The sequence below is a fragment of the Syngnathus typhle genome, linkage group LG10 (genome assembly GCF_033458585.1).
Source record: "Syngnathus typhle isolate RoL2023-S1 ecotype Sweden linkage group LG10, RoL_Styp_1.0, whole genome shotgun sequence".
Classification (NCBI taxonomy): domain Eukaryota; kingdom Metazoa; phylum Chordata; class Actinopteri; order Syngnathiformes; family Syngnathidae; genus Syngnathus; species Syngnathus typhle.
In genome coordinates, this window is record NC_083747.1 from 11,271,787 (window position 1) to 11,294,796 (window position 23,010).

The following is a 23,010-nucleotide window of genomic DNA, read 5'->3' on the forward strand; positions in this document are numbered from 1 at the left end:
GCCAGAAGAGTAAAAGATAGCAAGTCTGCCTCATAGTCAAGACTTCCTGAGTTTGAATCTTGGCCTGATTGAACCGGATCAAATTGTTCAGCTCTGCTCAAGTCGTCCGGAGAACTAAATCTATCGAGGATCACTAGTGAATGATGCTGGAAGAGTGAATGGCACACGCTGAAGGCGTCGACATGTGCTGCAGATGCAGATGCAGCTGCAACCGCAGCGGGGCCTCGCTGCCCCAAGCGCCGGCCCCCTCCCGCCCTTTTCCCATGCGTGTAGCTCATCGCTCATTGTCATCTGTGACGCCACTTTCATCCCCCCTCTCGGTCTTGCCACCCTACCCCGTCCGTCCCTTCCTCGCCCTGCTTGTGACAATTGTGACACCGGTGCCCTGAGGTCGGAGGGCGCCAGAGATGTTGCTAAAAATAAAATGGGCAGTCTAAATATAGACCGGGAACTCTGGGGGCCTCTAACAGGGTCGAGGATGCTAGGAAAGAAGGCACGAAAGAGAGGAGAGAGACTGAGAGGGAGAATTAGCAGATCGATAGGTGGAAAGGAAGGACACTGTAAGAAAGGTGAGAAGACAGAAAAGAAAAAGAAATGGGGTGATGAAGGCGGGGACCGAGGATGATTGGATGACAGACAGGAAGTCAAGACAAGGAAGTGAGTGATTAAGGAAAAAAGTCAAGTAAGGAATGCTCGACCCCCCTCCCCCTTCCTGGCTAAAGTCTTTGCTTTGTCCTTATTCTCTTCCATCTTTTCATCTGGCGTTTCTCTCGCGCTTCCCACCTTCCTACCCTTTCAGGGAATGATAGAGCTCTAAACAAAACAACGCTAATATGTGGACACTACAACTTCATTTTTCTCTGCAGTCTGGTTGCTCTCTGTTCCTATATTGCCCCCCACAGGTTAGTATCGGTACTACAACTGACATTGTTATTGCGTGGAGTGTTGTTTTGTTTCCTCTTACATTTTCATAGAGAGTCATAAAAATCATTTAAAATGACCAAATTCGGCATCCCGGAAGACGCAAAGAATGAAAGACAAGGAGAAAATTGAGGTAATTGACAATCTATATTCCATTGACGTTGTTTGAATGAGTCACAATCAAATTAGCTCATATGCGGCCACTTAGTTCACGTTGTCTTTGTGTCACGTGGAGGTTGGCACCAGCTCTCATCACACAAACACACACACACACATCGCCATCACACACACTTGAACATCATTAGACACCCATGCAAGATAGAAGCTGTGCACAACTTCTCTATTTTGTGAAGGCAATCATTGAAGGACACACATGCACCCTCTTTGCCTCTCCCTCTCTCTCTCTCTCGCTCTCTCTCTCGCTCTCTCTCGCTATCTTTCTCTCTCTCTCCCCCTCTCTCGCTCGTTCTCTCTTTCTGACACGCATACACACATGCGTACACGCACACACTTTTTGAAGCCGAAGTGGCGGGCAGAAGCACATCCACTCCGCAGTGGCCGCTCCGGGTGGATCCAGGCAAGGCTGGTGGATATGAAGCTGGGCTGGAGATGAACGTACGGAGGGAGTGAGGACGAAGAAGAGCACCAAAACCCTACCAAGCCTCCCTGGTGCGTGCGTGTGCGCGCGCGTGTGCTCTCTTGGCAGCTGACGTGTGCGCACGACTCTGGTGGCAGGGTGAGTAATTCTCTTTCTCTAATGACCATATTGTGTGCGTGAGTGTGTGTCTTGGCAGTAATAACCCCTGATGACGCCATTCCCATCCTGATTTATTGTCCTTTCCAAAATAACGTGCGTGTGCGCGTGCGTGCGCGTGTGATGGAGCGTGGCGCCCATGTTGTGTTAACGTGCGCACCATAAACGAGAGTAAGCATGTTTTCTCCGTGTGTGCCGATACACTCACGTGTACGCACGCAGCGTTGAGGATCTCCAAACTCCGCTTGACAGTGCGTCTCAGGGCTGGGGGGCGGGGGGGGGGGGGGGGGGGTGGACTTGGAACTGTCCTCATGCGCACGGCGGTGCTGCCATTAAAGGCGGCGCATATGCAATCGTGCACTTTTGCATGGCGTGTGGAGTTACACTGCCAATTTGAGATTCCACCTTTTCCCTCAGAATTTCCCCGTAGAATTAGCTGAAAATTGACATGATGGGATGACATCTCGGTATATCCTAACAGTCCCTACTTGCCCCAAGCAACGGTACGAGCCCAATTATGGAAAACCGTTGGAGCTTTTATTCCATTTCATTGATAACAACCTTAAAGTCCATTTACTTTTATCTCAAATATTTCCCCATTTAAAAAACAAAAACAAATTAAGCGTTGGAAAAAAATATAATGGAATAGATGTAACTAGCAAAGGTGATTCCCTCAATGCTAATTGAAAATACAATAGAAAGAAGCGATATGACTGTAATGCTGCTTGCTGCATCACCACATACGAGGGCAAGGAAATAAAACATGATGTCATCTGATTGGATGCTTAGCAAATGCTACGATCCCCCATTAGTCCCAAACAAATGACGGCGCTATTAATAAGAGCAGGAGCATAATAACAAGAGAATGCAACGGGGACCGATGCGCCTATAAAACAAACATACCAAACCAATTACTAGTTGTACTAGGTTCATCTTGTTTTTTCTTTTTCAATTACTTCTCTGGTTCTTCTATATCAAACAAATTTGTTTTAGGTTCATTTACCTGACATGTTTCGGCGGAATCTTCCGCCTTCATTCTCTGATGAAGGCGGAAGATTCCGCCGAAACATGTCAGGTAAATGAACCTAAAACAAATTTGTTTGATATAGAAGAACCAGAGAAGTAAATGCAAACCAATTACTCTTCTCTAGCTCAGCTTGGGGCCAATTAAAAGCTCTGATATGATTGTGATCTATCGACAAAAATTATTCTGCTCCCGTGTTTTAAGGCAGGAATTAAAAGTCACTCTTTTGTAAAACAGTTATTCCAGCGGTCAAGCAATCAGATTGTGTGCTTGCTACGTGCGAAAATCGATTAGCAGTAACAAAACACAAAAGTCCACATTTTGAAAGAATTTCAAAACTTATTATGAGCTCTGTTTTACTTTTTAGGCCTTTATCGGGAGAAAAGTCAAGGTAGTTGAGGTCCCTAGCTGTATATAAAGACTTAAATCATTTATGTGTGCTGTGAGTCAATCAGAAGGATCGTCGCCACAGGGCGGCCATTTTGAAACAGAGCTCGTTGATCATTCATAACATTACAATCGAAAGGCACATGGGCTTTAAAATAAATGTAGATTGCTCAACAAAAGTCACAGATGTAGGTATTGGCTCAAACAACTATATAAAAAAAAAAAAAATAACCTCAAATTCAAACATTCTGTCTGAATCGTAGCCATGATGCGAAGGTGTTCAGGAACATCCATTTTCTGTACCGCTTTGTCCCCACGGGGCTTGCGGACGTGCTGGAGCCTATCCCAGCTGTAGGTGGGGGACACCCTGAACTGGATGCCAGCCAATCACAAGGCACGCAGAAACGAACAGCCATCTGCACTCGCATTCACACCTCGGGGCAATTTGGAGTGCTCAATCGGCTGACCAAGCATGTTTTTGGGATGTGGGACGAAACCGGAGTGCCCGGAGAAAACCCACGCGGACACGGGGAGAACATGCAAACTCCACACAGGGAGGGCTGGAGGTGGAATCGGACCCCCACCCTAACTGTGAGGCGGACGTGCTAACCAGAGCCGCCTGTGTGCAGGAACAGTTATATTACAAACTATACTATTTTATAATAATTTTTAGATGGTTTGTATGGCATGGACTATTAACTAGAGTGTCCAAGTCGTGAGTTCTGCTCCAGCTGTCACTTCACCTCTTCCATTTTTATGCATCATGGCCTCTTTCTGTCTTTACCGGTGAGACCACAAAGTGATGTCAGCCTGAAGATTGTGACACATTACAGAGATTGAAACATCTCCCCCCCTCCCCCATGTGGCTCTAATCTATCCAATTCAACCGTCTCGTTTCTTTCTAGGCCAGAGAGAACTGGGGCCTTGTCTCAGAAGGCCTTCTTAACACATGTCCAACAGGGGAAGTGGTTTTATTTCCATCCACTCTCAATCTGGACTGCTCACTAGCGTGCTAGCAAGTGATGTCAATATTTTTGTCTCTGTTATTGGGAGTGGTGTCTCACACCAGTGATGACATCAATCGATGGGACACATTTGCGACATCTTGATTGTTGTTGTGGTTTTTTTTTTATTAGGAAAGGCCATATCACTTTGCCTCTCGTTGTTCCGCCGTCACGTCCCTCTGTCCTCGAGAACTTTCTATTTGTGCAAATGAGAATTTTGATGTTTTTGCCATCTCTCTACGAGCCTCTCATGCACGGCACCCCCTTGAAGATAATTCACTATTCTTCTCTAGATTGATCAAGAACTTGAGCGTTGTTTCTTTTCGCCGCGAGAAAGCGACAGACGGCCGCCGTGCTTGCAAACAAGAGGCCGTCCCGCGTGCACAGATGGGAAGATTAAAGGCATCTTGTGTTGGAATGTTTGCACAGCTCGCCAACATCAGCAGCAGATTAATTACTCGTCATCGGTGTGTGTAAGAACAACGCGAGGATCCTGTTTGCAAGCTAGCACGGCTAGCGTAAAAACATCAAACTGGCGGGTTTGAGGTAACGCACCGAGGTAAATAGCTTACGTGCACATTTCTCCCATGAGGCTTTAGTAAGATTTCATCCTAAAATACAAATCACTATTATTAATTATAAGCAGACAAATCAAATAAGAAATAAAACATTGTGATTAGAATCACTACAGCCATTTATACATTGGTAATTATAGTGAGCAACATTTTTTTGGGGAGAGAAAAAAGATTCCATCCCCCGCATGTTTGCGGAGTGTTGCTGCTATTTTTGCAGTGTGTCGCTGCAGGTGATGTTCATGCACATGGACCTCACGCAGGCTCATCTTGTTGGAAAAACGATCTGTTAAATTTGCACGAGGACACATTGTCACGTTTTGAGATTTGACACCTGACAAGGAGATTAGGTTGAAGAACGCTTGGACATTAATGTACATTTTATTTCAAATGTTGAAAGAAAAAAACATTTCAATTTATGAACGAGCCCCTTTTGCTTGGGCTCTGAATCAACCATACAATGAATCTACTTTTTATTTGCCATCCTGAGTATGACTCACAATAGTTGTATACACCGTAAAAAAAAAAAACTCAGAATTTCTGTTGCTGAGAAAATCGTCGTTTTTTTAAACAACTCGTTGATGTTGCTTCCACATGGCTCCAATTTGAAACCACAATCAAATAAACGCCTGCCAGCCTCCTTCCAAAACGCGCAATAATATCTTCCAAATTCGCCTTTTGTTTAGTCAGCGGGAGCATCTCTCAGCTCACGCAATGACGCAATCAACTCAATCAAAGTAAAGGAGTAAGAGCTGACATGAAGCAGACGCTGCCCCGTTGCACATCCAGCCTGCACTCGCGAATGAAAACGGACAGCAGGCTCTCAACAGTTTGTGTGCACTCTTTTCTGATTTCCTTTTGATTTCTTTTAATATGAAGTCATCATGTGTTGGCTTGACGCTAACCTTTAACAGGATTGGTTGAGGAGGATGTGTGATGAGTTCATCTTTAGCTGTAACAAGGCGAGACAGGAGGATGCCCGCGGGCCGTGTGCATCCAAGTGTGCCTGCTTTAACCCCCTCCGCCGCCCCCCTCCCACCCTCGCCTCTACCCCCACCGATCCTAACAACTTCCCTTACGTGACCCGTTCTAAATAAATGCACACGCGTCCACGAGTTTCCTCTCTGTGCCCTCCAGATGAGCTCGTGCAGCAGCCGTGCGTTGACCATCCTGTCCACAGTGTTCGGGGCCTGCGGGCTGCTGCTGGTAGGGGTGGCCGTGTCCACCGACTACTGGCTCATCATGGTGGAGGGCGTCATCTTGCAGCACAACCAGAGCATGGAGGTCAAGATGGCTCTGCATTCAGGCCTCTGGAGGGTCTGCTTCGTGGCTGGTAGGGATGGCACGTTGAATGAAGTCCATTGCACGCCACCAAAAATGGACATGAAGTTCAATATAAAAAAATCTACACCCCCATCTTTAAATTCAGTTTAAAAAAAAAAAAAAGGGTTTGCTCCAGAAGATGAACACGCGGTGTTTTCTTATTTTATGACTGATCCAAATTTTTTTTCTGTGTACTTTTAGGAGCTGAAAATGGGAGATGTGTTGCATCAGAGTACTTCACTGAACCTGAGATTGAGATCACCACTGAAAACACTGCAAACATCCTTAGTGAGTACAGTAAAAAAAAGAAAAATGTACATTTGAAGTTGTAAGGCCCCCTGCTGGCGGATTGCAAGTACTGCTCTTAGAACACACGTCCTCTCGAGGAATTCAATTCAACGCACGAGAAGAACTGTCTTACAAGTTGTTGTTTTTCACTATTAGCTACAACGATCTTAAGTTGGACATCCAAAATATGGAATGAAAGCACATTCATGCTTTGGTGCCTCCACAGAGATGGTGCGCACAGCGACGCCTTTCCCGATGGTGTCGCTGCTCTTCGTCTTCACCGCCTTCGTCATCAGCAACATCGGACACATCCAGCCTCAGCGCACCATCCTGGCTTTTGTCTCAGGAATCTTCTTCATCCTCTCAGGTACCGTTCACACCCATCCCTGCCCTTCAACGTTATCAATCGATTCGTTTGCCAAAGTATTTGCAGGGTGCTCACTTGGCTTGAGTTTGAGGCAGTAGAATTAAAAATGTTAGATTGGATTTTTTTTGTAATGATTATGACCAAAAAAAATCCTGATTGTAATTATGCACACAAACAAAGAAATCCACAGTGACAATGACATTACTTACCCCTTACCTAGTTGTCCCCAATACAGTACAGTTGAGTCATGTGATTTTTCTGCATTATTGTAGTTCAACCGCTTGAACGGCAGGTGGCGGTCACGGGCCCACTTGCTTCCTGTTGGCAGTGCAGCGAACGGTGGCAGATTGCAGCTCTTGAGCTCCACTTGATGTGTTGCGGCACTGCGGTGCTCACAGTTACATCAAACTGCATCTCAGGCCTCGCTGATAAAAAGGATGAGTGGGGGCAATCATCGTTGTTATGTCATATCATGGCTCATTTGCAAATCAAGTTTTTTTTTAATGCAATTGATTTTTTATTTTTTTTTTAGCTTCTCTACTCATCAGCGAACAATGATCACTCGCGGTGTTCCACAAATCTCCATTCTTGGATCACTGCTATTTTCTGATCTCCATTCTGCCCTTTGCTCAGATTATGGAGGTCCAATTTTTCACCTCTCAAATTGAGGTGCATTTTAAGTTCATCTAAAAATGACTGCAATAACACATTTGTGTGTGTTGCTCATTTTACAGCTAAAAAGTAAATTTACATGTAAAAACCACAGTGGATCTGCAAAGCCTTTAAATATTGCAATGCAGCCTGAGATTACTCACGATGAAAGTATGCATCTTTCTATGAATATTGAATAGTCGACATCCGACATATGTTGCCTCTCCTGGAAGGACACATTGAATGTTGCATGAGACACCCCCAGCCTCTCGTCACTTGCTTATGAAAACCGAGGTCACTTTTCAAACAGGTCTCATCCTTGTGTCTTACTACCTGTGGTTGTTGTTGTGGTTCCTGCGTGCAGGCCTGAGCCTGGTGGTGGGCCTAGTGCTCTACATCTCCAGCATCAATGACGAGGTGATGAACCGGCCCAGAGAACCTGAGCAGTTCTTCAACTATCACTACGGATGGTCCTTCGCCTTTGCCGCCTCCTCCTTCCTGCTCAAAGAGGTCAGTCTCACAAGATTGATAGAAATATCATCATTTTATTTTGTCAAAATGACTTGTGGTATCAGTACTTGGTATCGGTATCTTTATCCATTGTGTGCGTGTGCGCTTGGTGCAGTTTCATGTGCCTCCTTTGTTCTTGCGTCCTGCGATTTCCCTCCCTCCACTCCTCCCTTTATCCGCATCACTGTTTGCTGCAGTGTGCATTGCAGTTTAGTGATGTCGTCCTTCTCAACTCCCGCTGCTCACTTGCTTTCCTTTTCAATCCCATTTGCTGCATCGATCACCGTCTTCTGTCACAAAGTCATAAAACATGCACAAAGCAGATGAGTGCTTGTTGGCAATCACATTTGAAGAGCTGTTTTGTTGTAGTGAGCAATAACACGCCACAACATTAGGAACACCAGCATTACGTACAAGAGTCAAAATGGGGGCTGATTCAAAAATTCAAGTCTGATACCTTTTTTTAGTTAAGGTACCAACGGTTTGAATGTTTAAAGCTGCAATGTATCAACTAGGCCACTAGGTGGCAAACCAATACTGTAATTGAGGGATTTACAGCCTGGGCACATTCAAAGTATCCCAATCAACAAAATATGGCGCAATAGTATTGTTTGAGTGGCACCTTTGTTTTCTGCCCACATAAAGAATAGCATTAAAACTTCACCCACCTCTTGACATCTGCTTCCGTGTGCTTAGGGGGCAGGTGTGCTGTCCGTCTACCTGTTCATGAAGCGCTACGCCGAGGAAGAGATGTACCGCCCCCACCCGGCGCTCTACCACCCCCGCTTGTCAGACAGCAGCGACTACAGCGGCCAGTTCCTCCACCCGGAGTCGTCCTGGCCGCCGCCCAAGCGAGGCCGCAGCACGTCGGAGGCCTCCAGCGACATCTCCATCCAGCTCAACCAGCCACCGCCGCCCCCGCCCAAAGGCCAAGGGAAGGGGAGTCATGGCCACCCGCCTGCGTCCGGGTCCTCTTCCGGGGGGAGCTACCCCAATCCCCCGCCCTCTGTCGGGTACCCCGCACACAGCCTGCCCAGGTCGCATTCACCGCATCCCCAAGGCCAGGCCCTGTCCATGGGTATGCCGCCCCCGCCTGTGCCCCCCCCTCACTACCACACGCACATGCACATGAGCGCCTCCCCCTGTTAGGAAAAGGCATAGACTCCTTTTTGTCATTTAGAGCAAACGTCCAGCCTGGATGAAAAGAAGTGCGACGCAAGGACGTAAGAACAAGATGACTCAACTTTTGTACAAAGCGTCCAAATTATCAGGAGAAGGGAGAAGTTGAGCATGTTATTAGCGGGTGGAATTATATTCTGGACGCGCAGGCGATCACATGACTGCGGACGCACAAACTTTTATATGTAGCGATTCGTGGACGCCGTGCGTACCTTTCTACAAAATTGGAATGTGATTTAATTATCAGTCACACTTCCGTTGCGGCGTGTAGCATTATTTTGCCAGTTAGTCAACAAGACGGTAGACGGTGAACATCTTGCGTGAATGTTGAATGCTAGCGAATTACCGTCCTAAATATCATCGATTTTATGTTTTGTATATTTATTGAAGTTCTTGTACATAGACTTGCACATTGGAATTCATAATCTATAGATCAGAACGGGACACAAAAAAAAAGACAAAGGAGGAATGACGCTTTTGCCTTCTGCAATTGGCTGGCGATGACGTCATCAACATGCTCTCAATGCTTTAGAAATCATGTGGCGTCTTTCCCCCAGACATTTTACACCTCAGTCAAGTGTGCTACTGCGCATAAATTGAAGGATGAAACGCCAAATGCTGATACTGATGGTTTACCCCCTCTACTGGCAACTTGGTGCATTGCACCTGAACTTGTTTTGTCGCTAGCAACTCGCTGCTGCAAGCAAATATTGCAGATATTCTTTAAAGGCCCATTTCAAAAGCTTTTCATTTAATTCATCAACATTTTCTGCTAATTCCATTTTGCATTGTCTTGAGTCAATCTTGCTTGAGGAGATTCTGGTGAGAGGAGAAATGGAAGCGCCACACGCTCTGCCAGTCATCAGCACAAATGGAAACACAGGGTAGACGCCTTCTCAATCATCATTATTATCATATTCATAAAGCATGTAGCAAAAAGAACAAAACGCCTCCTTTAGAACTCACCAAGAAGAGAACTTTACGATATGCACAACTGGAACCTGTTCTTTTATTTTATGTCAAAGTGGAAAACTCTGAGAAGACTGAGAACCATAAATTGTTTTTCAGTGCTACTGGTAGAATTGAAACTTCCTTCAATTTTCAGTTTTGTGTTATTGTTTGTTTGTTTGTTTGTTTGTTTGTTTGTTTGTTTACAAAAGTTTGATAATTTCTCTGAAGCGAGTTTCTTTTATTATCACTGTGATGTGATTGAAAGAGAACAGGTGTGTCGTAATGTGGAGGGCAAAAAATATTTATAAAAGGACAGCTATCATTATCAAGAAAACTTTCAGCTCAGAGTGTTCCGGATTTTTTCATGCATGCAGTTACACACTTGACCAAATTCAGCTCTCATCTCTTCCCACTGTCATCATTTTGCGAGTTGATTTGATATGACATCTTACCTCCTCTCCTGTACAAATCCATTTTCATTTTTAACGTCTCAAAACATGTGCTCACCATTCAGTGCCTCTTAAAGTCCTTTTTTTTTTCCCCCTGCTACTTTCCTTTCCAGACATCCTATAAAAAACAAACTGTAGCTGTGCTTGCTTCTGCATTGTCTTCTCGACGTAAAAAAATGCTCTTATGGCCTACCTGATGCTGTACAATGCCAATGTTACATGAGTGAAAAGGGGAGTGGTGACATCTTCTGCAGCTGAACATCAATAAATCTTTAATCTTGGTGCGCCTTCTGAAATTCTTCTGAAAAAAATCCAAACATTTTAAAACCAATCATTTGAAAACACAAGCATTCTGAGAGGGTGTGCACACTTATGCAATCACATTAATTCACTCGTTTCTTCATTACTTTTGCTCTCAAAAAGAAGTTTGGAGAATGTTTTTCACTTTTCAGGTCATAAAAAACAGGGGTGGGTAGACTTTCGATATTGATTTCACTGCGAGGCATTTTTGCCGCTGTCCTATCAGACAGTCGGACAATGTGACAATGTGCGCACTTGGCACTGCGGCCGTGACAAGAACGCAGCCTCGGGCCGAAATTGATCAGATGTTGGCTGTGTACCTTCTTTTTGTCATCTTTTTGGCATGTGTGGCCGTCACTCGAAAACTGGACTTATGTCAGCCTTTTGAAAGAAATCTTTGTAGAATATCGCAGAAAGTATTTTCAGCATTTACATAATTCCATTGGAAAATATATCAAATCTTGTACGGAAGAAAAAAGTTGATGTTGACTTCAATCCATTTTAGGACAGTTCAGTTGTATTTAACTTTAACTGCTTTGTTTTCAAACATTTCAATTCTGTTTCGATTTGAAACGTTCCCCACCACTGTTGCATGTTTTGTGTGAAAGACAAACAAATAGGCTTTTTTGTGACTTGTGACTCCTTTTTTATGTATTTGTGTACCCTTTTCTTTTGCATGTGATTGTGACTTGCCTTCTTTTTTATTTTTATTTTTGTGTACGTGTGTGTGCGCGCGCGTACGTGTGTTTGTGCAGTGTGTTGAGTGGAGCTCTCTTTTCACCATCGCCATTACTGCATGAAAGAGCTGTCACTCCGAATTAGCTCACTGTGGCTTCCAGTGTGTGTGTGTGTGTGTGTGCCTGTGTGTGTGTGTGTGTTTGTGCATTTTAAAGCTATTGAAGGTCATTGTCTGCTGGGTTTTGTGCAACCTAACTGTTTTGTGCGTCCATGTGCGTGTTCGTGTGTGTGTGTCCTGCAGCAGCTCAGCAAGTGGCTGCATTATCTTTTTTTTTTTTTAAGCTCACAGGGGTGACATAATTCAGCTTCCACCACCAACAGCACTGAAGTCATTAAGTGAATGCTTGCGATAGCCATGACCGATAAAGTTGGCCTGTTCTGATATGTCGCTATTGACTGTCACGCACCCGCGGAAGGGGAGACAGCTGCTCATGCAAGTCAGCAACTGGACAACGATTTATTTTTATTATTATGATTTAATTTGTATTGCTATTAAGAGGACGTAGTAGATTAATTTTGGAGGAGGATTTTTTTTCTCTTTTTTGTTTTGTTTATCAAAGATATTTTTTTGTTTAGGAAGTTTTGGTTCTGTTTAAAAAAATTATTTTCTTCTGTTGATAGGATGATTTATTTATTTATTTATTTATTTATTTATTTATTTATTTATTTATTTATTTATTTATTTATTTAATTTATTTATTTATTTATTTATTTATTTATTTATTTATTTATTTATTTATTTATTTATTTATTTATTTATTTATTTATTTATTTTTCTTGGTCGGAGAAAGTTCAGTGAACCACTGATGCATTGAAACTGACTGGCAGCAATTTGGATTCTGGAACAAAAGATTTGGAGTCCGTTTCTATGACATGCAGCAAGAAAAATCCGTGCTCAGTCAGTGACGTGAGTTTACCCCCCCCCCCCCCCCCCACACACACACACCTTTTTCCCTCCCCTCATCTGTCTGCTTGCTCTCAAATGATATTTGAATGGACTTCCTAATGATCTGACCTTCCACCTCTTGTTTTATGACCCAGTTGCATCTGATCGGTATCCACGCCCCCCTCTATGACCCCTCCCCATGTACCGCCACCACCACCGCCATCATCATCATCACCACCATCATCATCATCATCTCCTCCCATCCTCTTGTGGTGTGCGACGTACGCGCGGAGAGGAGCGCTGACATCCCGCAGCATCTTGCAGGTAAGCCTCCATCCCTCCTGCCAGCTTTTCAGCCATTCCGATGGCAACGCGTGTTGGGGTGATTTTCCATTTATGCGTGTGATTTGCTGTCGATTGCCGATTGCTCTGCAGCTCGTCCACTCGCACGTTGACGCGCTCGCTCCAACTTAGCCCGTCGTGGCCAGAGTGCGAAAAACATGCCCAATGACATCATTTGGGGACTATTTACTATAGCGCTGGGACTATAATTAGCAGCGTCTATTATGCAAATGACGTCCTTATAATAGCTCATTGGTAGCCCTATCGCATCCCCCCCCCGCCCCTCCCTCCTTTCCCTGTCGTCTACCTTCCTCCCTCCCTCCTTACATCCGTGTGAACTAATGTCTTTAATATTTCGCATCTGTGCCACAATCGACAATTTGTAGAGGTCTCAATGTGATTTGTGTGCGCTGCCAGGCGTCCATTTTGCCCCCCGCCTCACTTCCCCCCTCCATGAGTAGCCAGTGCAGGCTGGGCGATGATGCATGTGTGTGTGTGTGCCTGATCTGTTAATGAATGCACCGCAGTCTGCATCACTATACACTAGCTTGGCACGCGGCTATATGTGCACATAGACGCCCCCCCCCCCCAACACACACACCAACCCCTCCCCCGCAGGGCGTCATGTTGACGATGACCCACATGATGTTCATCTGAGGCATGTTTGTCCAATAAGAAAAAAAAAAAGTCTCCGCCGTTTGCACCGATTCATCATGTAGTTTTCATGAAAGCACGTGCAGAGAGGAAGGTGTGCACTGCAGCATTCAGGGAGAGAGAAAAAAAGAAGCTGCGGCTATATGTTGTCTGTATACTCTCATTAATGTGGTGGAGCAGGATAAATTAAACCATGATGGCGTCCATCAGCACCTGCTGTGACTCAAATCGTGTGACCCCACCTCCTGGATGCACGATGCGCCAATCTGAGCGTATTTTTCCACAAATGGTGGCAAGGGAAATGCAAACTGTCCTATGTTACAAGTGAAACCTGAGCTTGAAACCAAATGAGAATGATTCTTATGGATTGACGCAGAGAAAGAAAATGAGACTAGGCGACGCTTTGAAGTCGTGCGGCTTTCATGGAACGTAAACATGGACGCACACGTCATATGGTCGTGTCGGCGGGAGTGGAAAAGGGGGCACAGTTAGCAGTGGCTCATTTGCATGCACTGATGCTGATTTGATGTACATTTAAGTTTACTTGGAGAGTGCCAAAAACATTTTACAAATAGCAAGCCCAAGAGTTATTTTTATTGCCATATAGTAGCAGACTTCTATTTTTTGCCACTTTTATTTTAACGAGCCATTTCAGATGGAATGCAAGTCCTGCACTTAACAACAGATGCTAACAGCCAAAGCTATAAATGACAAAGTAGCAACGTAGCTCATCTCAACAGAATCTAGAATGTGCACTGGATTTGTCGACATAGTTGCTAGTGCTACTGCTCAGAAGTTGATTATTTGTACAATGACTTCATTTATATACTATATTTATTTATTTACTTTATTTCTATACGTGACCCTTATTAAAAAATGTGTGACTGATAAGCTTTAGGTCAAGTTGCATGTCACCGTCTCATGTCAAATGCTAACTTTATTAATGACTAAAAAAATATTTTAACAGTGAACTTACAACTTTTTTTACTCTAAAGAAAATTCTCTTCTGTCATCCCTCAAAGCACATTCATCTCTACGAAAGGCTAACAGCGATCTCATCTTCGAGAGCTTTTTAGCATGAATGCGCTTCCACGTGTATATTTATGCATATGAGTGTCCGGTCATCCAAAAGAAACTATTTTGGGAGCCTCTTAGACCAAGGTGTTAGTGTCACCACCTCCTCGGGCAAGACAAGCGGGGACGAGGTCTCATGCGGGCGGAGGTAGACACCCGAGCGCCTTTTAAAGATGACCTATTTTACCATTCAATTGTCATCACATTTGACAGTGCTGCTGCTTTCCGGCTTTGTGTGTGTGTGTGCGTGTTTGCTCACGCTGGTGCTGATCTACCTGAGTTGTTGTGGCCCCACCGGTAGATATTTGCACGCCCGCGTGTCATGAAAACGTTCTATCAGACAACACACACACGCATTTTGCCTCTCATCAGCCAGAGCCAATTTCCATACTTGCATCCATTGCGGGACTTGAACCTGTAATCCTCCCATCCCTCGAGTGAGCTTCCGCAGCGCCTCTTTAGGAACATTATCTTCGGCTATGAAAAATTCACATGACACTATTTTTAAAAAGCAGTTCGCCCAAGAACGCCTTGTGCCTTTTTGCTCCGTGTTTTTGGTCACGAGAGGTTGCGGACTCACCTGGTGCAGTTTGAGTGACAGCCGCCTCATTGAAAGAGGTCCAATCCTTGAGAAACTCAAAATGCAATGAACTGTACATTTTGTCATTGTATTTTTTTTTACAAACTAATATTTTGTTTGTACATTAATAGTTTACAGTTCCCATTGTCTTTTTTTTTCCATCTTGTCATAATTGCAGCATACTACTGATAGATTGATCTGAGGCCGATTCCGCTATGTAATAAGTAACTTTTTGGGACCCTTGACGCTTTTAGTATTTGTTTATGTCATGATCATTTTCTTCATGTTATGTCACACTTGTTGGGTTTGTCCAATCAGCACGAGTATTAACCTGCTCAGATTTTGTCATGAACTCAACACGCAGCAGCTCGGTTTGTTGATGCACGCAATGGACGGCTAATGCTGCAGATGCTACAGAATTCAAACGGCCTGCGGGATGGATTGTTGCACTGTAGCGTTCGTTTGGATTGTCGAAGCTAAGCACGCCGTTCTGCCGATGAGTGGGACAGGTGGGTCTGATTACTGCTGAAGGTTCTCCTGAGCTGTGCACTTCTTGATGATGTCCCTGTTGGCCTTTCAAGAGCGTAGCGCTCTTGGCCTTTTTCAGAACTGAAGCTAATTGGACTCCGTCTGGCCTAGAGCTTTCTTTATATTCTGCCCAAAGCTGTAAACAGACTTAGGACAGTGTAGATAACAAACATGGCTTCTTCAAAGCTGATTGGCCCAAAAGGACTGCAGTGTGGAGGAAAGCTAACTCGCTTTTTCTTTGGCTTTTTTTGTGGTGCACCTATATCAAAATTTTTAAGACAATTTCTTTCATATGATTTTTTTTTTTTTAAATTTCGCCCTCTCGTCCTTTCACGCTCTCCTGCTCTCACTCGAGGCGCCACTCTCGGTTAATTATTGGAAGGAAATGGGAAATGCTGATAATTAAATGGCAATTACGATCTTCCACACAGGGGACTTTTGCTAAGGGGAATACGTAAGGTCATTTGAAAGGTCACACGCATGCCTTTTTGGGAAATAGCGACATGTGTAGTCTCCTAAGGGAGCGACTTTATGCTGATAGGGTTGGAATGTCACAGTCTTACGCACACACACACACACACACACACACACACGACGTTTGCTGCAATGTATAACTAAGACACACTGCAGCACTGTGGCTTGACGGTTTACATAATACGGAGGCAGGAGAGAGCGATACGAGTACGAGGAGGACGTCTGGCGGATGAGATTCAACAGTTCCCAACGACAGCGAGTGGAAACAGGCAGTCTTTCGTCGCATCTCCGATGCTGGGCAGGAGGGGGGAGCGGTGGGGGGTTCACATGTAACCTATTTTGCTCACGGTGCCATATTGCGTCATCAAATATTAATTTGGTTTCATATCTGCTCATTGCGCATCAGTGTCCAATGCTTGCATTTTCTTTGGGGGTTCACGGAGAGAGAGAAAAAAAAACACACTGCAGGATGCTTCTCGTGTGTGCCAGTCGCGTGTTTTATCCAGTGCACATGCGCTGCTCGGGAGCATCTGTGTCGCAGTCGTCACACGCACACACATATTGATAGGGAATGAAATCACACTTGCTATTATGACTTCAAATGTCACCCCTCCATCCCCGTTTTTTTCACCGATTTTTGCTCTCACTCGTTTGACCCCCCCCCCCCTCCCTTCTCCTGCTCTATGCTGATCTAGACTTTGGAATTCAATGTTGCCATGGTAACATTGTCAGGTCGGACTATCCCCCCTCCCCGTTGCTCCTCTATTCACACGATGAGATGCAGCACAAGTCGCGCTCGAGTCATTCCGCTTTTTAGCCTCCAATGTTGGCATCGTGTCAGTCCATGTGAGACGCCACGCTTGCTTTTGCGCCAAGACAAAAGATGCGGAAAATTATTCAATAAAAACGGCCTTGACTCTTGATCATATTGGAACAATATTCTCATTTCCCCGTGCCAGTCACAAGAAGGTGTCATGTGCCAAAATGTTTGTTTGCCTCTTTCATGGTGACCAGAATCATCTTTTAAATATAGGGGGGGAAAATCTTTTTTTTTTTTAATGACACACTTTGCTTGGAAGATTTCAACACTTAGCGCTCGTCTCATATTCACTGCTTATTTTGCGGGCCTATTTTAAAACTCCTTGCCGACAGCCCAATCACTTGGAGTGAGGTAGCACGCAATATAACGCCCTCTATTCTAAATCCTAATCAATCAAGCCCTTCGTGAAAAGTGAATAAGCTGCAATAGCAAAACGATTTATGGCAGAAGGTCAATTCATTTATTTTTGATTAATTATTCACGCCAAAGTGTCAAATAGGCAGCAAATGCTACGATTAATTTGACACGACGATCAATTATAATTGACGAGGAAATGACATGGGCACGTTTTCATCGGGAACGAGGCCCTGACTGATTTCATCTGCATATTGAAACGGTCCAATCTTTTTTTTTGTTCGCAGCAGCTGAGCAGCGATGATGGGCCCTTTGGTGGTGGCTTCCTGCTAGCGGAGGAGCGAGCGAAGGAGAGCGTGACCGGCGTCCAAGACTCAGCCTATAAGACTCAGCCTCCGCTGGCACTGGGGGCTCCCGCGAGAAAGACAGCGTCAAAGAGCGAGTGAACGTGAAAGAGAGAGAGGGAGAGAGAGAGAGAGAGAGAGAGAGAGAGAGAGAGAGAGAGAGAGAGAGAGAGAGAGAAAGAGAGAGAGAGAGAGAGTGAGAGAGAGAAAAACGAGCGGCGAGCGGCTGAGAACAGTCGATGGATGCTGTCCGGATTGAAGGGGCAGCACGTTCTTCACTGACGAGGAAAGGAAAGATTTCAAAATTGAGTCGAAGGATAGAAACTCGCCGTCAGGTAAGTCCAGTTCTTGGCTCTTCTTAGATTTGAACTTTTTTTTTTTTAGGGATGCGTGTGGAACGTTTGGGGCAGAGCAGAACATTAGGTACACCTACTGTCTCCGAACATCCCATACAAGAGCCGGATGGGAATTCTGCCTTTACAAACCGTTTTGATTGACGTTTTGAAGACCGTAAAGTGAATTCCGAGATTTAGTAGCCACCTTAGAGTGCCTTATTGTTGAGTGCCCGAGTGCGCGTACGTTACACAGAGAAAGATGGAAGAGCGAGAATTTTAATTATTTAAATGGGCGAAAGCGCGTTTGTATTGCCCCAACGAGATTTGACGACGGATCTGCTGTGTGTGTGTGTGTGTGTTTATGAATTCCTCTCCAGTCTTGCCTTCCAAGTTCTAAGGGGAGCTGGGTTATGAATATGGAGTAGTAGGTGTTAGCCGGCCCAAATGTTTTGCTTCACTTCTGCCTTGTTAAGCAGAGTCAGCAGAGTCACCCGGCTCTCCTCCCAAGGACACATCATCATTTTGTGCCACCTCTGCACCCCCTCCCCCCGTTCCCTCCCCCTCATCATCTCACCTGCAAGACTGCTGGGTTGTTCAATCAACTGCTCACTCAGGTTATATAAGTTCGCACGTGCGATGATTTGACCGTTCCGGTGACCACGGCAACCACCGAAAATGTAGCGTGTTGTAGGATTTTTGCAATTTTTTTGATTCACGGCATCCACGGCAATCACCACACGTCACCTTTGCCCATCTCGTGCCGTCCCCTTCCATCCACGGTGGCTCTTTAATGCCGAGAACGCTCTGCTTGTGTTTTCCAAGGCATGGTGTGTGAGAAGGGGATCCAGATCCTCCTCACCACCGTGGGGGCGTTCGCCGCCTTCGGCCTGATGACGGTGGCCATAGGGACGGACTACTGGCTGTACTCCCGCGCCCTCATCTGCAACAGTACAGCCAACGTCACGCAGGACGACCCTCATAACAAGGACAAGAAGGACCCGGGGGCGCTCACCCACTCGGGACTCTGGAGGATATGCTGCCTGGAAGGTACAGCCAAGATGCGTCAGAAGTCTGTTTGCGGCGCAACGCAGTGTTGTGATACCCGCTAATGATGATCAGAATGGGCCAAGCACGCGTGAAGCTCCTTGACCGCGCCGCCGTGACGAGAAAAGATTCCAAACAATCGAAGCCCTAATTACACCATAACGAACCAAGCCCGGCCCCGCCTCCAAATAATCCATTCATCATGGTGTCGGCGCTGGCTGCCATCGTTTAACTGGAGTGGCCAAACAAAAGCTTCTGTTCCGCCTCCAGTCCCGACAAGGGGACCAGCTGGTTGTCTGCACTCGTCGTGGGCTGCGATGGCAAAGCTCGACACCGTAGGCAGGGACGCCGTCAACAGTCATGAACACGAGTTACTTTCAAACTTTTTCAGTCTGGTAGGAAATCGGGAATCTCTCAAATTCTGATTCAGATGGTTTGGATGTGCTTGAATGCTCCTTGCAAGTTTTTTTTTTTGGTAGGTGCCTCTGCGTTTGCTGCGATGATGTCACGGCTTACCTCGTTACCGTTATCTACTCGTGAGACAGATTAAAGCTTTTCTACAGCGAAATGAACTGAAGTGGCTTAATCCCCCCCACTCCCCCCCTCTCTCCAAGCCAAGCAGCCAATTAGAGATAAGATCCGCAAGACTCCATTGCACCCCCCCCCCCCCCATACGTGACAGTTGCGCTCACTCTGGAATATCCGAATGTCGCTCGCTCCTCGTGTCCTCTGCATCTTTACTGAAGGCGTGACATGGAAACAAAATGGCAGTCAATTTTTATTACAGTACAACAAAAAAGTCACTTTAAGGCAGCCCGGGTAAAATTGAATAGACGTCTATAGACGTCAATGGCAGCGAATGAGTCAAAAATTAGTCGGTGTGCCGGTTGTAAATCCAGCTGCGGTTGGTCAATGGTGCGACGCCACTGACGTGCGCCTCCGTCTGCTTCTTCACAGAGAGACATTGCCGAGCCACAGACAAAGGGAGACGACCACTCGTCCCGCGTCTATCCATCTGTCCTTCCTTCGTCTGTGTGTCTTCATCCCACCACTCCATCTTATGTCACAATCCATCAGCGAGCGTGTCACCATCGTGCGTGCTTGTATGTATTTACTAACACGCCACGCCCACGCCACGCCATGCCCACGCCTGCCTTACTAACATTCCATCTGTATGCTGAGGAGACGCTGATGTCAGTCCTTTGGGCTCTCGGGAGGACGCCCGCTGTTCTGCCTTTTGTCGCAGTTGGCTTTATGACTTCTTGTTCTCTTGCTTGTGTGTGCTCATCACTTTCTTTTTTTTTCACATCTCAGGAGTGAAGCGAGGAGTGTGTTCTCAGATCAACCACTTCCCGGAGGACGCGGACTTTGACCATGACGGGGCCGAGTACGTCCTACGTAAGTCAAACGGCTGGATTTTTCTCTTGGCGCAACGAAGGAATCAACACGTAACAATGTGGACTAAAAGTCACGGGAGATGCTGCGGCGGCCTAGTTGAGGCTAAACGCCCCGAAGGGATGCGTTTGTGCTCTGCGATACGCTGCACGTGTACGCACAATGTTGTTTACAATGTTGCACAGGCATCTTGTTGGCATTTTGCTGGCATTTTCTCTCCTGTGGCCTACTTGTCTTAGATGTGTGTACTCGGTGTGCACGCGCACTTAGCGAACAGCTAAACTCAACTCTCATGATTAATTCTTTTGTTGTTGCAAGTGATAATACTGAGAAAACAAAATGGATGGGGAAAAGGAGAGCAAGGTGCATGTTCTTGGGTTCAATGTGAGGAAGCCATCGTAGTCCATCCATCCATCCATCAGTTCATATTGCTTTAGCATTAAGCTAGCAGATTGAAAAGCTAAGCATAGCTAAGCTATGTGGTTGTTGTCTTTGTTTTTTTTTTTGTGTTGCTAAGCAGTTTTTGTGCGGCTTTGCAGGCGTGGTGAGGGCTTCCAACATCTTCCCCATCCTCAGCGCCATCTTGCTGCTATTGGGAGGCGTGTGCATTGCTGCTAGCCGTTTCTATCGGAGCAAACGCAACATTATCCTGGGAGCGGGGATTCTCTTTGTGGCTGCAGGTAACATGATGACTATAAGTATATACGCACACTAGAAGCATCTTTTGAGAGTGTTTAGCGATGTTTACCACATTGGCACCTCCGTTTGGTAGTGACGGGGAAAATGAAGCTTCAAAATTTGCTTCCTGAACCAGTTGTATATTTTTCGACGGCTCGAGATGGCACTCTCTGTTCAATGTTGGGCTGAAAGCACTCTGACTTGCCATCCCTTTAGTTAAACCAACAGTGCCATCTAGAGAAGTCAGAAAATACAAATGAAGCAAATTTGAAGCTTCATTTATCCATCACTACCTTTAAGATTTTGTTTTTTAATTCTCAATTGCACCCTAACCGATGCATGACTGTTCGGTTGCGCTTTTCAGGTCTGAGCAACATCATCGGCGTGATCGTGTACATCTCGGCGGCGCTGGGCGACATCTCCCCCAAGAAGGATGAGGACAAGAAGTGGCAGTACTCGTATGGTTGGTCCTTCTACTTTGGCGGGCTGTCCTTCATCATGGCCGAGATGGTGGGCGTGCTGGCGGTCAACATTTACATCGAGAAGAACAAGGAGCTGCGCTGCCGCTCGCGCACCGACATCTTCAAGAGCACCACGCACGCCATGCTGCGCCTCCCCAGCTACCGCTTCCGCCGTCGCTCCCGCTCCTCATCGCGCTCCACCGACCCCTCTCGCTCCCGAGACCCTTCGCCGGTGGGCGGCGGTGTGGGGAAGAACTTCGGCCTGCCCCCATCGGCGCTGCTCTCCCAGGGCCCCATCTCCGTGTCCACGCTGCCCAACCCGCACTCGCGCTCCCACACGGCGCTGGCCGGAGGCGACATCTCACTCTACACGCTGTCCCGCGACCCCAAACTGGGTGGCTTGGCGCCCATGTATGGCACAGTGGACCGCGCCACACTCTACCAGCTTCACAACTGCTTCCCCAAGGACGGCGGCGGGGGCGGCATGATGAGTGGCACGCTGCCCTCGCTCAAGTCCCACAACCCTTCCAACTCCTCCAACTCCAACGTGCCAATGCCCAACTCGGTGGGCTCCGGACCGCCCCCCTTCACTTCGTCCACGGTGGACAGGGAGCGAGGAATGGGTACTCTGGACAGGCTGAAGGGAGACAGAGAGAGCAACTCCAACACCCTCAATCGGAAGACCACACCTGTGTAAAAAAGGGTTTAGGATTAAGGTGAGGGTTGGGGGCGGGGGGGTGGGGCAGGAAGTAGCGGTCGTCCAGCACAGCCGATATGTCAAAATATGAGTACGATCATAAACGAGCGATAACAACAACAATGAACTCTCACAACAAAACTATTTTGATATCTACACGTTCTAGAAATAATTATTTTGTTAACGATCAACATGCAAACTAACCTCGGGCTACTACAAAAATGCAATGTGCAATATTAGCGCTAATTTAGCAGAACTGCGTTGGCGCCGATTGTTGTTGTGATTATTCTTTGCGTTGCTACTGGGGATGGGCAGAACAATCCATTTGTGTCGATTCGGGATTGTCTCGTTTTTTTTTACTAGTTATACTTTTGGCCTCCCGATATGAATTTATGCTTTGCGTAGGCTACTTTGCGTACGCTACAACACGCAACTTGTTTGGCCTTTCTGGAACAGTGTGCTAAAAGTGTTACAAAATTCAAATTTGTGGAACAAATTTTATTTTATTGATTTATTTTTGACAAAGGAATTATCCCGAAAAAAGCAAAATAAACACCTGTCAGATCATTGCTGTCATCGATGAAGGAAATATTTTTGGAATTGCCATCCCTAGTGGTTCCAAGCTCGCTGCGTTGTCCAAAGTCAACGTTTCCATGTTGCTGACTTTAACTGTGATTAGTTTTTTTTTTCTTCCAAGATGGAAGGGGCGAGCAGCGTGCCTCCATGTCAAGCGTGTGTGTGTGCATGAAATCTTTGGTGGAGAGAATGACTTCTTTTGACTTACCGGCCACTAGTTACGACTTTTATTTTATTTTTATTTTCCAAATGTGAATACTGTAAATTGTCTTCCAATAATAGCGATACAAAAGAGATGCAACAATAACGACTCGGCTTTGGCCTTCGTACGTCTTCTTTCCATCGGAATC

The 23,010-nt window shown here is 45.9% G+C and overlaps 2 protein-coding genes across 3 annotated transcripts; both read left to right on the top strand.

Moving 5' to 3' along the window:
* Positions 1 to 382: 382 nt before the first annotated feature.
* On the top strand, positions 383 to 10,661 carry cacng7b (calcium channel, voltage-dependent, gamma subunit 7b). 2 transcript variants are annotated; one of them, XM_061290045.1, is made up of 7 exons: positions 383 to 1,054; positions 1,442 to 1,657; positions 5,800 to 5,995; positions 6,187 to 6,273; positions 6,500 to 6,640; positions 7,656 to 7,801; positions 8,498 to 10,661. In XM_061290045.1, the coding sequence occupies exons 3-7, from the start codon at positions 5,800 to 5,802 to the stop codon at positions 8,948 to 8,950; spliced, it is 1,023 nt and encodes a 340-aa protein (XP_061146029.1). In that variant the 5' UTR covers positions 383 to 1,054; positions 1,442 to 1,657; the 3' UTR covers positions 8,951 to 10,661. The 2 variants fall into 2 exon arrangements, with proteins under 2 accessions (XP_061146029.1, XP_061146028.1); XM_061290044.1 differs by having other exon boundaries at positions 383 to 1,657.
* Positions 10,662 to 17,434: 6,773 nt separating this feature from the next.
* Positions 17,435 to 22,101, top strand: cacng8b (calcium channel, voltage-dependent, gamma subunit 8b). The gene is made up of 5 exons (XM_061290014.1): positions 17,435 to 17,809; positions 18,632 to 18,856; positions 20,168 to 20,251; positions 20,788 to 20,928; positions 21,291 to 22,101. Exons 2-5 carry the CDS (start codon positions 18,634 to 18,636, stop codon positions 22,082 to 22,084), a joined length of 1,242 nt encoding a protein of 413 aa, XP_061145998.1. The 5' UTR covers positions 17,435 to 17,809; positions 18,632 to 18,633; the 3' UTR covers positions 22,085 to 22,101.
* Positions 22,102 to 23,010: the final 909 nt, after the last annotated feature.